This window comes from Cavia porcellus, unplaced genomic scaffold (genome assembly GCF_034190915.1).
Source record: "Cavia porcellus strain 051 isolate PalLab524CR breed Dunkin Hartley unplaced genomic scaffold, mCavPor4.1 scaffold_20, whole genome shotgun sequence".
In the NCBI taxonomy this organism is placed as follows: domain Eukaryota; kingdom Metazoa; phylum Chordata; class Mammalia; order Rodentia; family Caviidae; genus Cavia; species Cavia porcellus.
The window spans coordinates 63,895,634-63,909,844 of NW_026947503.1; the positions used below are offsets into that span (position 1 = coordinate 63,895,634).

At 46.1% G+C, this 14,211-nt stretch overlaps 1 protein-coding gene across 1 annotated transcript in view; it reads left to right on the forward strand.

Annotated features, from left to right (window-relative positions):
- The window catches only part of LOC134471858 (collagen alpha-1(I) chain-like), a 69,647-nt gene that overhangs the window by 3,453 nt on the left and 51,983 nt on the right, over window positions 1-14,211 (forward strand). Inside the window, exons 3-4 of the mRNA XM_063232033.1 lie at window positions 72-136; window positions 601-640. Coding sequence (XP_063088103.1) covers window positions 72-136; window positions 601-640 — 105 coding nt within the window. The remainder of the gene's footprint in view (window positions 1-71; window positions 137-600; window positions 641-14,211) is intronic.

A 14,211-nucleotide genomic window follows, 5' to 3' on the forward strand; every position in this document is an offset into this window, starting at 1 on the left:
CTTCTCCCTCTTGGCCTCCCTCCTCTTAGCCCTCTGCTCTTTTGTTGCCTTCCTTCCTGGACGCGACACAGCCTCGGCGGTGTCACCCGCTTCCACTTGGGAGTTTGCAATTGTGGACGCCCGGCGAGCGAGCGCAGTAAGTTGTCCCCAGCGAGCTCCGGCTGGTGGGGGCGCGGGAGCCTCTGTCTGGTGTCACTGCGCTGCCGCCCTCCCAGGCTTTGAGACCGGCCTGATGGGGACCTGGGATCCCAAGAGTCGGGCAGCCCGCTGGGGTACAGAGGAGGTTGGCGTGGGTTCCGAAGTTCCTCCGCGGGCAGCCCCCACCGCTCGCACCCGGAGCAGTAATCAGGGATTAAAAGGAAAACTAATTCTCCAGGAATGGGGTTAGCAGCAAAGAGGGGAGGTGGGGGCAGGGAGGCTGTGCAAACTCCCTACGTCATTTGCAAAAAAGTGAAGAGAGCGAGAGCCAGAGCTCCTTCTGCCCTGCTCATCCCTCGCCTCTCTGCGGTGAAGGAAAAATGACAGGCGAGAGAGAATTTCCGAGTGGAATTTCCCCACGGGTATTAGAAAGTAAGAAAGGCTTTAATTATCTATTGAAAGGAAGAAGCCAGGATTCAGGAACAGAGCACCAGAAGAGCAGGTAAAGCCAGTGCTGCCTGAGAGCTGGGATCCAGACAGAAATGTTTCCGTGGTGGTGGTGGTGGTAGGTGTTGTCTATTTCGTTTTGCTGTTTAGGGGTCCCCAGGAGGAGGGCCTGGTCGCCCCCAGTTTGAGTGGTCTCTGTGTAAGCAGTGTGGGCACGCATTTCTAAATAAATAAATAAAGCTCCCACATTGACATGTCCACTGATGTAAACGTGCATAATGAAGTGCGAGGTGGGGGTAGAGACTGTGAACAGACACCTGTGTGCAGGAGAAATGAATCCTACAGGCAACTGGGAACCTATTTGGGGGTTCGCCCTTGTGCCCTTTCTTGGGGAAGGAGGCATCTGTATTGTGATCAGGGTGACCAGAGCCCACTTCCTTCCGCCTGTCTAATTCTGCGCTGGCCAAGAATGCTAGAACTCAAGCCTCCACAGCAGGCCAGTTTTAAATCCCCCCTTGACTGTCTCCTTTTAGGGAGGTCACTACAGGGAAGAAATGACTCAACTAGATCTGGTCACCTTCTAATGCCTCTTCTGGCTGGGAACGTCCAGATTTCTTGAATACTGATGATGATCTGGATCCGCAGTCTCATTTCCTTACACAGCCAGCTGCCCAGCTGGAGCTGCCCACTCCTGCCCACTGCATAGGGAGCCACAGGCAGGAATAATGGGGAGGAACTCCGCGAGGGTTTCAGGTGGATGAAGCTGTTAATAGTCTCAAATTTTTGCATAAATTAGAGTCATCATTTGCACATTTAAGACTCATTTGCAGGATTTGGAGAAGACTTTTTCTAGACAAGTGGACCTTGGGCTATGGCTAGCTTTCCCTTACATGGGTGACTGAAACGGAATTTATGGCTTATCATCCAAGGGCTTCCCTTCCAAACCCAGCTCCTGGCTACTGTCAATTGTTGTATTTTAACCAGGAGAGTTAACAAGTTCAGTAATTTTCTTGGTTTTCAGCTCACAGTATCAGAGGAAATCAAATGACCCCATCTGTTGGCAGCGGAGTCCTTTATTTCCTCTGTGACACAGCATCTGCAGACATCCCCGGGACTTACATAGGGTTATTGCAAGGAGCCTTGATGCTCTTGGGCCTCTGGCCTTGTTTCCCTCTTGGTCCACAGTTAGGCTGGGCTGATTCCTGAGACCGTTGGATACTGCTGCTCTCCTGCCAAGGACCAAAGGCTAAGGCTTCCTGGTTTGGACAGTTCTCCCATGTCTCCCGCTCCCTGCAACCCTGGGAACCTGTTTAGCAGGGACAGTCTTGGACAGAGATAGTCTTGGGAATGGGGAAGAGAAGAAGAAAAACATTAGCTTAGTCTCATTAAACTCTGGCCAACCTGCAACCTTTCATTTGCTCTTTCATTAAAAGAGCCTTCTACAATGGCTTCTGGGTCATCATTTATTCATGACTTCCCTGGTCAGGTCACCAACCCTGCCTGGCAGGTTTCTCTGTGCATGTGAGCTACCAGTGGGGAGATGGTGGCCTGCCACAGGCATACTCAACCCGTCTTATCCTCAACTGTTTCCCCTGGGCCACACTCTGCTCAAGCCAGCAGCCAGGGGCTGCCTCCTCTGCACACACTAATTCTCCCTTCCACAAACTAGCTTCTTAATTTAGCTAAGAAATGAGGTTGCTTAGCTTTCCTGACTCAGTTCCCCATCTGTAATGGGATAATGATACCATTACCCCCCTTAGCATGCTGGGATGACATTTAAATGAGTTTAGTTGGCATAAGCCAATGCTTAGCACATTCTACGTGTACAGAATTAGCTAGGACCTTGCTGGTCCCAACAGCATTCAATTCGAAGCCCTCCCTCTACTGCTTAATTGAGTTCCCCGGAATCTACACTAGACCTGTGTGCTCCTCATCTCCTGCCCCAGAATCAGCCTGCTGCCATTAAATTGTCCCTAGCCACAGGGGCCCAAGGCCACTCCAGAAAGCCCACTTTGCAGGGTAAAAGCACTTCCTCCTTTAGTAATGTAGTAATGTGCTCATTTTGCAATTAACCTGGCTCCTTTAATTTGAGTTTGCTAAGTGAACTCAGATTTCAAATTCATATCACACATCATTCAAATTAGAAATTTGCAAAATCACAACCAAGAGATATATTCTCCAGGCTAGAAGCATGAGGACTCCACAGAAAGCCCCATCCCAGCCTGTAAGACAGGTCCTCCTAAGCAGAAAGAACCACCACCCTAGTCTGGGTCAGGACACAGAATCTCCCCTTCTTCCTCTTTATGCTTTCATCCTCTTCATATCCCCATCAATAAAAAATCAAATGGTAAACAAGTTGACAACCAAAAACAATGTGCTGAGCAACACGCGGGCTAACCAGCTCGACTGTCACCGGGACCCACCTCTACCACAAAACTATTTGCTGTCTACCTGAAATTAAAGCTTAGTTGGCCATCCTGCATTTCATCTGTAAGCCAATGTGACATCCCTCCATAGCTTCACAATTTGGTCTTGGTACAGCCAAAGGCCAAAGAACCCAAGAAGGAGAAAACACGACATACAACAGTGGATTAAAACCTCTGTCATGGTTTAATCCTGCAGTGTCCTCCAAAAGTTCTGTGTTTGGAAGATGGTTGACCATGGGTCCTGTACCCATGAGCGGATTTATCCTGTCATGGCTTCAGAAGTTCATATGCTGTGGGTCCTGGTTGGCAGGGTGTGTCATTAGGAGACCCCCCTCCCCTGTGTGTGTCTGCTTCCTGGCTACCACAGGTTGGGCAGATTTTCTCTGCCATGTGCTTCCAGTATGCCCATTCATGCCTTATAGACAGACAACCATGGACTGAATCCATGAAAACTGTGAATCAAATAAGCCTCTCTTCATTTAAATTGTGGGTGTCCCAGTGACAGGAGAATGACTAGTACAGCCTCGTTCAGTTTTTCTGGGAACAGGTCAGCAGGTAGACCAAACACCACCCTGAGACTGAGTAGAACAGTAGTGCCAGCAAGCCCCGGAGTGGACGTTCCTAGCTGGGTCGGTGGAGCTTTAGGGATTTTCCTAAGCGAAGGTTACGTGGTTTGCACCTGCAGCTTTGCTTCATAGGATGCTGCTGCCTAGAAGGACAGGCACCTGCCTCTGCCTCCAATCCTCAGGTCCCTTCCAAAGAGAAAGAATTCAGCTTCACTTTCAAGAACTACAGTTTGGAAATCCAAGGTAAAGTAACCCTAGTGTCAAGGTCACGATGAACCCCTTTCTTGTGCTGATGAGAAAAATCCACGAAGTTCAAACCCAGATTCCTCTGTCACAAAGCTGAGGGTAAAGGAATAATGCAGAATCTAAGTGCATCCCTCAGAGCCCATCCACCAGGTCTTCTCTTCTGTGCCATGTGCAGTGTCAGCCTTCATTCCTGTCCTCCATCCTTGTCATTACAGATAGCTGTGCTCTTGGTTACAGACCTACCAGAAGATTGGTTTCTTTAACAAATTCATTTTATGTACTTTCAATTTTCCCAAATAGCATGACTTCTCTACCATTTTCCATGTACACCATCAAAGCTGGATTCTGTGCCTTCTGGGGTAATTTGAGATCTGAGATGAGGACCTAGAAAGGCCGACTTAAAAGTAGATCAAAGATGGGCTTGGAGCAGACTTTGCAGAGCCCCGGAGAAGGGACCCACAGCTGCATTTGCCCTGTGTTCCCAAAGTACACCCAGAGTCCACCCTGGTGTCTAGGTTGTTTCGTATAATTTACAGTGTCCTGCACAGATGACTGGTGCCACTAAGAGCCCAATAAATTATAACTCACTTATCTGATCTTTCTAAATTATTGCTGATGGGAGATTAAGATGTATTATGTATCTCAGATACACACTAATAAAAAAAGAAATATCATGCTGTAAGCTGCCCTGGGTACACAGCAGCGAAGAGAAGTTAGATTTTTGAACATAAAGAATGATAAGATCCCAGATCTTTGATTCTCCCAGGAGCATTTGTTAAACATCTCTTGTGGGCCCAGCACTGTGAGTCCTGCACTCATCCGACAGTTTTCTGAGCACCGACTCTTTGACAGTTTCCAGGCACTGGGAACAGAGCGGTGATCAGTGCAAACAAATCCCTGTCCCTCTGTGGGTAGGGAGAGGGGCCAGATAATACATAAGTGAGATACACTGAAATGTTGAACTCTTGATAAGGGGCAGGAAGACTTTTAAAGAGTATTCTGGCACTGCTCAGAAGGGGTAGTAGGATGGATATTCAGGGACCGGTACTCAGGGAGTGACATTCCACTGAGAAGAGGAAGCTGAAAAGGAGCCATTCGAATGTATTCTTGAGACAAGAAACTAGTTAAAGGACACAATCTATCATCCAGTTAGACTCCAAGAAGAAGCAGCCAGTGCAGTGGGAGAGGGAGCATCTTAAAGGCTGGAGGGCTTTCAAAAATTACAGAAAATCCCTTCAGGGAGAAACACCAATCAGGGACAGTTTGCAAGTGTGGACACCGCTTCCTGACCTGCAATGGATTTGGAGGAGGGAAGGGAAAGACAGGCTTGGTTATGTGAGCAGGACATGGCCTCTCGGATGGCTGTAGGGGCCTCTGAAGTGACAGGGAAGAGAGGCTGGCCCAGGTGCTAGGTGGCCAGGCAGGCCATGGGCAGGCACGTGAAGAAGCCCTGAAGGAAGCCACTGTGGCCCTGTGCTCCTCCCTGTGCAGCCCTAGGACTTTTGTCCTGGAAGCTGCTTAGAACTGCACACAGGAGCTCAGTCCTGAGTCGGAGCCTGCCTTTTATCAAGTGGCCCAGGTGATTTTTGTGCACATGAAACTGAGAGACACAGCAACAGAACTTACCTGATCCTAGTCTTTGCTGTCTGTGACTTGGGGTGTGTGTGTGGGGGGGGGCGGAGCAATGTCTAACTTTCAAATGTGTCTTTCAAATAGTGACCCCGAAGATATCTGACATCTGAGGCCAAATTCTGAGTGGGTCTTTCACAGGGCACCAGTGCGTCTTTTAGCACAGACATGGGGAAACTTACAGCTTAGTGGCTTTGGTAGGCTTCTGCCTCTGTCTTGAAAATAGGCTTGGTGGGAGCCGGCCCCGAATCGAGCTTTTGAAAGACTGCATTTACTCTATTCTTGGCTTAATCTTAATCCAGGGCCCTCCCATGTTCCTTGCAGCCTTGCTACATTGAGCAAGTTACTTGCATCTCTGAATATAGCTGTGCTGTCTTGGGGGTGCCCTATGACTCCCCTCTCTCAAGATAACTGCAAGGAAATGAGTTGGAGGCAGCACTGAGCTACAGTGGAGACAAGGCCCCCACCATCCCTTTCACCCCTACAGAGCACCCTAGGTGGGCAGGTGGTAGGGAAAGCCATGTACTTGGTATATAATATTCCGCCAGTCTCTATCACCGGTCCTACACTTATTCTATGTCATGGAGCCACTAAGCCACTACTAGATTTGCCTGGAGTGTGAGTATCAAGGTCTGGAGCCTTTTTGTCACATGCTCGAGATCAGGTCCTGATGATGATGGTGAGTGAACCTACACTTGGAGCAGTCGATCCGGCATCTCGTTGGTCCTGGAGATGCAGTGGCAATGAACAGCTACCTGTGAAGCTGGGGTCTCATCTTGCAGGCTCAGCAGGCTCTTGCACTCGCTCCATGGTTCCCTGGGAGGCCCCAACAGCTGTCAGCAGGCTCGTGGTCTCCACTCTGTCTCTCTGACCCTCTTGCTGCTTCTCTTACCATGCTTCCACGTACGTGAGGTTTCCCTGCATCTTGCAGCCCTGACATTGGAACCCCAAGGCAGTGCTGCTGCGTAGGACTTCAGGTCATGTCTTTAGCAGCCTCTCCATGCCTGCAGTGTGCAATTATAAATTTGGAAGTTTAAGCCTTACGAAGGGGCCAAGGGGCCATGATGAGGGTATAAATTTTATAGTTCAGGGAGTGCCACCCAATTATTTTTTATTCCTTTCACATACCTTTCAGATGGTCCCATCTGGCAACATTTATGTTGCATTCATATTCCTTGGGGATAAAGAAAGTCATAACAAAGAAAAAAACCCAGCCTCCTCCAAGTCACACCATAAAGCATATATATGTTTAATTTATAAAACCAATGAGTCAGTAGTTAATTGTATCATGTTTTTGCCTAGTGCAACTCTTCTGATCTTATCAGAATCATAAAAGATATGTTAAATTATTAAAATGAACAAGTATATAGTTCCAATGGAGGGAAAAAGCACACATTTTTCACAGTAAATTTGATTTCGAATTTCTATAAAACCTTACTGAAAACAATCAGAGCTGGTTTCTTTATACTAAAGAAGACTGAAGCATCATTACATTGGATAAACATCACAAATATTTCTTTTCTGGTGAGAAAGATGCCAACATTACTTCTTGACAGACCACATAATTATACAACTTTTTGTAGAAGCAAGATACTGGTGTGGAATATCAGTGTACTGGAAATTGATGTGCAGGGAAATCAGACATAATGCTTTGAAATATGCCTGATTTCTGTTATTTTCCAAGGTCATTCCCTCCAAGGGTCAGGACTGGACTATGGAAAGGTCTGTAGAGAAAGAACTAAGTACAGCAGATCAGTGAGAGCTTAATACCTTTACCCTCAAAGTGTAACGGTGGTGGACTCCCTTCAAATTCCTCCCATATGCTTGTAGTTTATGACTTTGATGCCATTAATATGAATGCAATGATAGAGAAAGGATACTTTTCTGGGAATTTGATACTGATCAGTATTATAGTTCCATTTTTTTGTGTGGTTAGGTCAATCATGTTTTTCCCATTTGTCGCCACATGTATACATACCATCAAGACTAAGCAAACAGCAACCCAAGGCAGAAGAATTAGGCATGATTGCAAACGTGGTGGTCACCTTAAAAATCTCACTCACAGGTTGTTTCTCGAAGTGTGATAACTCACTAAGTCTGCATTTCATGGGCGGTGAAGGAATCATCCTACAGCTGTCAAATCCAAAGCCACGGAGGACGGCTGGGCAGGGTGGTGACCCTGACCTATGCTTCTTCTCACTAAAGGAAGTTACAGGCTGAGGACCTGAACTCGGTTTTCTGTTTCCATCTCTGCTGCTGATGGACGCATCAAAATGCTGACACATTTGTGTCTCTAAGCAAGACAGGTTCTAAACCAGGTCAGGCCAATGGCTTTTGTCCCCTTTCCTCTTTGAGCGATCTCCTCAAGCCATAGATGGGGTGGGGACTTGAAAATGTCCTGGGTATGAAGAGGATGTAGAAAGCCAAACCACAGCACATGATTTCCTCTTCGCTTTCGCAGCCGTTAAAATCTCCAGGATGTGTTACAGGACCTCTTGTACCTCATACACGTTAACATAATATTTAAAAGATGCAGGATGTTGAATATTTGGTATTGAAGGATGTGATGAAAAGGACCTACTATTCAGCCTTTAAAGAGTCTTTCCTTTCGATCCCCGGTACCAATAAAAAGGAAAAAGACCAAAAAAAAAAAAAAAAAGAGTCTTTCCTGTCATCTGAAATTTGATCCTGAAAAACCCAAACTGACTTCTTTATATCAAGTTCCTGGGATGCTTTTTCGCAGCTGTGGAAGCCTGGAACACGTCACTTATGTCACGTTCCTTGGGCAGCTTTCTTGGCCTCTCTAGTGAAACTAGAAATACTGGTTCATACAAAACCAAGTAAGAGGCCGACGTCCGGGTCACCGGAAGCTGCTGTGCTTCAGTTTGTGCTACTCTGATCCCGCCCCATTTTGACCCTGTGACTCCCCGACTTCCTCTGAGGTGGGATGTTTGAGAATCTCAGCTCTTTTTGGAACACAATGGTTCATCAGGCTTACAATACAGTCTCGTGAGTTTGGGCTGAATCATGGTGTGGATTGGCTGGGTGTCATCAAAGGCCGTGTGTTGAAAGCTTGGTCTCCATCCCCGGGTGCTCTCAGGATGGGGGCAGCTTCATGAGTGGGGGCCCAGTGGAGGACTTGCCACTTGCCGTCACTGGGTGCAGGGCCTGAGGGGAAATTGGGGCCTCTGCCCCGTTCTCTTCTACTCCTTCATCCCACCCTTGATGTGAGTGGCTTTGCTTGCCACGGACTCCTGCCAGAATGTGCCACCATAGGCCCAAAGCCGTGGGGCCACCTGATGGTAGACTAAACCCTCCAAAAGCACAAGCTGAAAGAAATCCTTTCTCCTTCTAACTGGACCATCTCAGGCATATGTTACAGTGATAGGAAGCAGGCCAGCATGAGCCACTAACATCAGATTCTTCCAGAGAAGCAAAAGACTCCTAAAATACACAAGGAAGATTAATGAAGGCCTGAAAACTGTGTGTTTTGGTCTGATAGCATTTTCTCCCTGAAATCACTCTGAGTCATGGGACATTTTGGCCTCAGTTATAGGAATACAACTGTTTTTCAAGAATATAATTTATGAAATACAACTTTGCTGTTTTGCAATTTCTATTATACATTTTGGTCCTTATTTACACATTTAGTTTTTCACACCAGAGAAACAATGTAGTATTTCAACATGTGTGGCTGATTTACTGCACTTAAGAGGATGGCCACAAGATGCACCAATTTAGCTAGGAATAATTCAAGTTTGTTCATCTTTACAGCAGAGTAATACTCCACTGTATTAAAAAATCCACATTTTCTTCATGCATTCATCAGCTGATGGGCATTTGGGTTTTTTCCAAGATTCAGGTGTTGTAAATTGTGCTGCTATAAACATGAGTGCACATCTATTGCTGTAGTATGATGTTTTCAGTTCTTATGGGATGATGCCCAGAAGGGGACTAGCTGGGTCCAATAGAACTTGGAATCCCAGATTCTGAAGAATCTCCACACTGGTTTCCACAGTGGTTGCACCAGTTTACACTCCCACCAACAGTGGAGAAGGGTTCCTTTTCCCCTCCAGCCCCTTCAGCATTTGTGACGGGTTGATTTCTTGATAGTAGCCATTTTTTCTGGGGTGAGACGGAATCTCAGTGTGGTTTTAATTTTCATCTCTTGAATGATCAACAATGTTGAATGTTTTTCGTACATTTATTTGCTGTTTGTATTTCTTCATCTGAGGAAGAAAATGTTCAAATGGGAAGGGGCATGAGAGAGGGGAGGGGGAAAGGAAGGAAGGGAAAAGAAAAAAAGATGAGGAAAGAAGGAAAAAATGGAAACCAAGCTTTTGTAAGTGAGAGAAAAAGGGGTTGACAGGCGGTAAGGGAAGTGCCTTATAATGAGCGTGATCATTCTGTATACCTAACATGTACCAATAAACTTAATTAATTAAAAAAGTAAAGAAAAAACTCACAATCTCAGCAGTCATGCGCTGAGAACCGCTGTCTCCAGCCACCAGTTTTCACCACACAGCGCGCTTTCCCCGGTGGTCACAGCGCAGACACCTCCTGCCTTCTTATTCTTGGACCTTCCTGGCCTCTTTCCTCAGCGCTGCTTTTCAGGTTTATTTAGCCCATTAGCCACCTTGTTGCTCTGGAAAACACCCCGGAGGTATTAGCTGGCATCTTCTCAAGCTGAGTATCATCTTTTCCCCAAGCACATTTTCTTCATCCAAGCAAACCTTTGCTTTCGTTGCTGTAGCCCTGTGGGCCCACCTGGCCCCTCTCTATTTGGTCTCTGCACAGGGAAGGTGCTGTTTACTCCCTTCACCTGCTCATTAGTGAGCTCCTGGAATCTCCTAGGGGAATTCTTCTCCACCCTCTGCATTAGGGATCTCACCATCCGCTCAGGGACAAGTGCCCAGAGGCCTGCGGTTTGAAAACAGAGAAAGGGCTCAATCCACTTCACATCCATCTTTTGAAGAAACGTTCGTAAGTACTGCTTTACACAGCTGGGGGGATTGCTCACACCCAGTTCAGACACTGCTACTGTGTTCCTGTCCTCAGGACTTCAGCTGTCACACTCCCCCGATGGATCCCATAGCATTTTTCTCATGGTGTGTCTGCAGGATGCTCGTAGTGAGGACTAGTGGTTTGCAGAGTTCTCTGGGCAGTTGGCAGGCTGGTCCTTCCCGCAGCCTCCGCCCCACAGGACTGGGGCAGAGCAGCCTCCGCTCTGTGCCTCTGCCTCTGCATCCCATAGCTCCTTCTTGTCCACACAGCCCCACAGACACTCACTGCTTCAGGATTTTTCTCCCCTCAAACCCATTCTCAGAGTCAGTGGCTTCTTCCTAGCCATTTCTCAAAGCCTCCAATCAAAGGCAAGCTCTGATCTCTCGGGCCAGCAGCATGTGTCATGTAAATACCACACGTGAGGAATTTGCAGGAATTACAGGATCTTGTGGCCAGATGAGGGAGGTTGTAAGTGAAGCCCCACTGGCTTTCCTGCAGCTTACTTCATCTCAGAGCCTGTGATGCGCCCCTCCTTCCCTGTCTTCTGCTGGCAAAGGCCCCACAGACCTGTGCTTTCACAGCCCTCCTCCCCCCCATGCTGGGCTGAGGAGTTGAGAGGGACTTTGGGTTCAGGCCAGTGTGGCAAACATTGTTGCTCTGTGTCTCCGAGATGGCAGATGGGAAGGACAGCCTGGCCTTTCACCAGGTCACCCATTCCTCTTCCAAATTCTCACTCACTAACCCTGCCACTGCCACCATGCTGTCCACCTCGCTGGTGGTTTCATGCACCTGGTCACTCTGTTCAGCTAGAAAGTATATTTGGTGTGAGCAGCGGCTTTGTCTCCTGCCCTGCTGCATCCTTAACACCAAGGAGGACTAGCAAGGACCTCCCGGGTACCGGGCTGCAGATGGCTTGGTGGGCAAAACAGAGGTACGCAAAATGAGTTACAAGTATCAGGCAGCAGCCTCTTCATCAGGAGATGATATAAATACAGGATTAGGATGGAAGTCCTGTCACTTGGATAAAGGAAGCAGGTGCATTTTTTTCAAGATGGAAAGACAGTAATAACGTCAGTTATTCCTTTGCTTTAAAGCAACACCAGCCCACCTTCAACTGGCTGTTTCTTTTTTAACTTTTAACTTTTTCTTTTTAAGTGTTAACTTTTAAACATTATTCTACAGATCTACTCAAGAGACATGAAAAGATATTTCCATGTAAGACTTGTATATGAATGCTTATAGCATTATCCATGGGAGCTTTATAAAAGCAGAATTAACTCAAATACTCATGAAGTAGTGAAGAGATTATAAAAATATAGCATATTCAGCTAGAGGAATACTACTCAGCAACAAAAAAGTAACGATGAAGGCCTGACACACGCTACAACAGAAAGATAAAGACATTGAGTGCAGGGAAGGAGAGCAGACACCAAAGGCCACATGTGGGAATTCAGCCTTCCATTTAGATGAAAAGTCTATAAAAGGGCAAATGTGCAGAGGTAGAATGTGCTTAGTGGTTGTCTGGGGCTGGGTGCAGAAGAGTAGAAAGATTGTTTTTCCCCCAGAAGACTTCTTTCAGACGTGATAAATACATTCTCAAATGAGAGTGTGAGGGCAGCTACAAAGTAAAGACATTAAAATCCACTTATGTATACACCTAAGGTGGGTGGATTTCTCTATCAGTGTATCTGATACACGGGTAAAATAGGGCATTCTGAAGTTTATGTGTAAGAACAGGGAGGTCTGGGGAACGAGGCGCTTATGGGAGAAAGTTGTGGGGGTACTAGGACATTCTCTTGGAAAAGTCTTAGAAGGAGGATTTCTGGATTAAAGGCTGTCCACTAAATGATCATAGCCAGCACTAATCACAATAAACACCGGCTTTCATAACAGACCCAGACTACACAGCACACTGTAAAAACCAAGCAAACCAAAAGGAATCCAACTTCAAAAAGAAACCCAGAACTATTGAATATTAGGAGAAGATGCTGGGGGAGATGTGTGGGATTTAGGCCTCAGGCCTAGTGGTCTTAAACATGACACCAAAAGCTCAGTGTGAGAAAGAAGAGGTGGACAAGCTGGCTTCACCTAAATTAAGAGCTTTTGAGAGCCGGCACAGCGCGGCCGTGGGCACCTGCCCGGAATGCACAAGGCCAACACCAGCCAACCAGTGACCAGTAAAAACAAGATCTTTGGTTTGACAACTGACCCCATCAATAGGATGACCCAAGAGTAGTGAGAAAATAAGTGTAAAGCACGTACTGAGAAAGGACTCAGGTGTAGGCTACGGAAATAGCCCTAAAATGCAATAGTGCAAAGCAAACTCCACAAGAAAATGGGCAACGTATGTGAGGCACTGCATGAAGGGGGCGTCACAGTGCAGGTCCGCGAAGCGGCGTTTTTCTGAGACCCCACCCCTTAGGAAAAGGCCAGGCCACGGGAGCGATCACTGCACCACCACCAACATAGCTAAAAGTGAACAATAATAGCAACGCTAAATGCTAGTGGTGGTGAGGAGGAAGTCTAATACATTACTGGCAGGGATGTAAAAATATAAAGTGTGATACATCACTGGTAGTAATTTGAGAGGCATATGTCCTCTTAAAATAAGGCAGCAGCTTTTAAGAATACTGAATATATTTTTACTGTATGACTCACCTTTTGCCTTCTGGACGTTCATCCCCGAGAAGTGAAAAGTTGTACCTCCATGCAATCCCATTCGCTGTTATTCACAAAAGCTTTATGTGAATGGTCAGGAGCTGGAAACAACTGAAAGAATGGTTAAGTAAACTGGCTTAGTCACACCCAGAATACTACTACCCAATAAAAGAGAACAGCTCCTGAGTTAAGCAACATCCGGGCTTCCAGGTGCGGAGTGGAAACGCCCGTCTGTAAGGTGCTTGCTGCACATTTCCTATTGGGTAATGTTCTCCAGGTGTCAGAGTTACGGGCACAGAGGACAGATGAGTTGGTACTGATACGTGGACAGAGGACTTGAGGTGGCTCAGCTGTAAGACAGAGACCCCTGGAGTGGGGGGTGGAGTAGTTCTGAATCACAGCTTCGGTGATGGTTACACACACACATACACACACACATGCACATGCACACGTGCACATACCCACACGCGTAGTCACACAGAGCTCTATCCAGACCCTGCCAATGTCGGTTTGACATTGTGCTGTAAGTCTGCGAGATGGAACTAAAGAAAAATACCAGGTGAAAAGTATACAAAATCCATCTCTTTGGACAATCTTAGAGAATCTATAATTATATTTTTTAAAATTTAAAAAGTGGTTAAAAAAAGTAGACATAAAATTATGTTATAAAATTATAAAATTCAGTCATTAAAGGGGTAGTGCAGATGATGATAACAAAAGTTACAGGTAGTTTCATCGTGTACTGATAGGTAAATCAAAGCGATTTCAACACGTGAAAAGTGATGCTTTTTGTCAGAAGTCAAGGTTTTTACCTAAAATTTCCTAGGTTAGTTATTCAGTTAAAAAAAAAAGTCCCTGCTTTTCACTATTCTCCAAAATGAATTGCAAATAGATAACATCTTTTAAAAGTAAAATAATTATACCACTAACACATTCAAAGAAAACGCAAATGAATATACGTTGGATCTCAGAATAGTGAGACAGAAGTCATGAAAAACCTATGCTGATAGTTTTGTACTACATACAATTTTAATATTTTAATTAACTTAACTTAACAAATTAAAATTCAGGAACAAAGATCAAGTTAGGAAGGAATT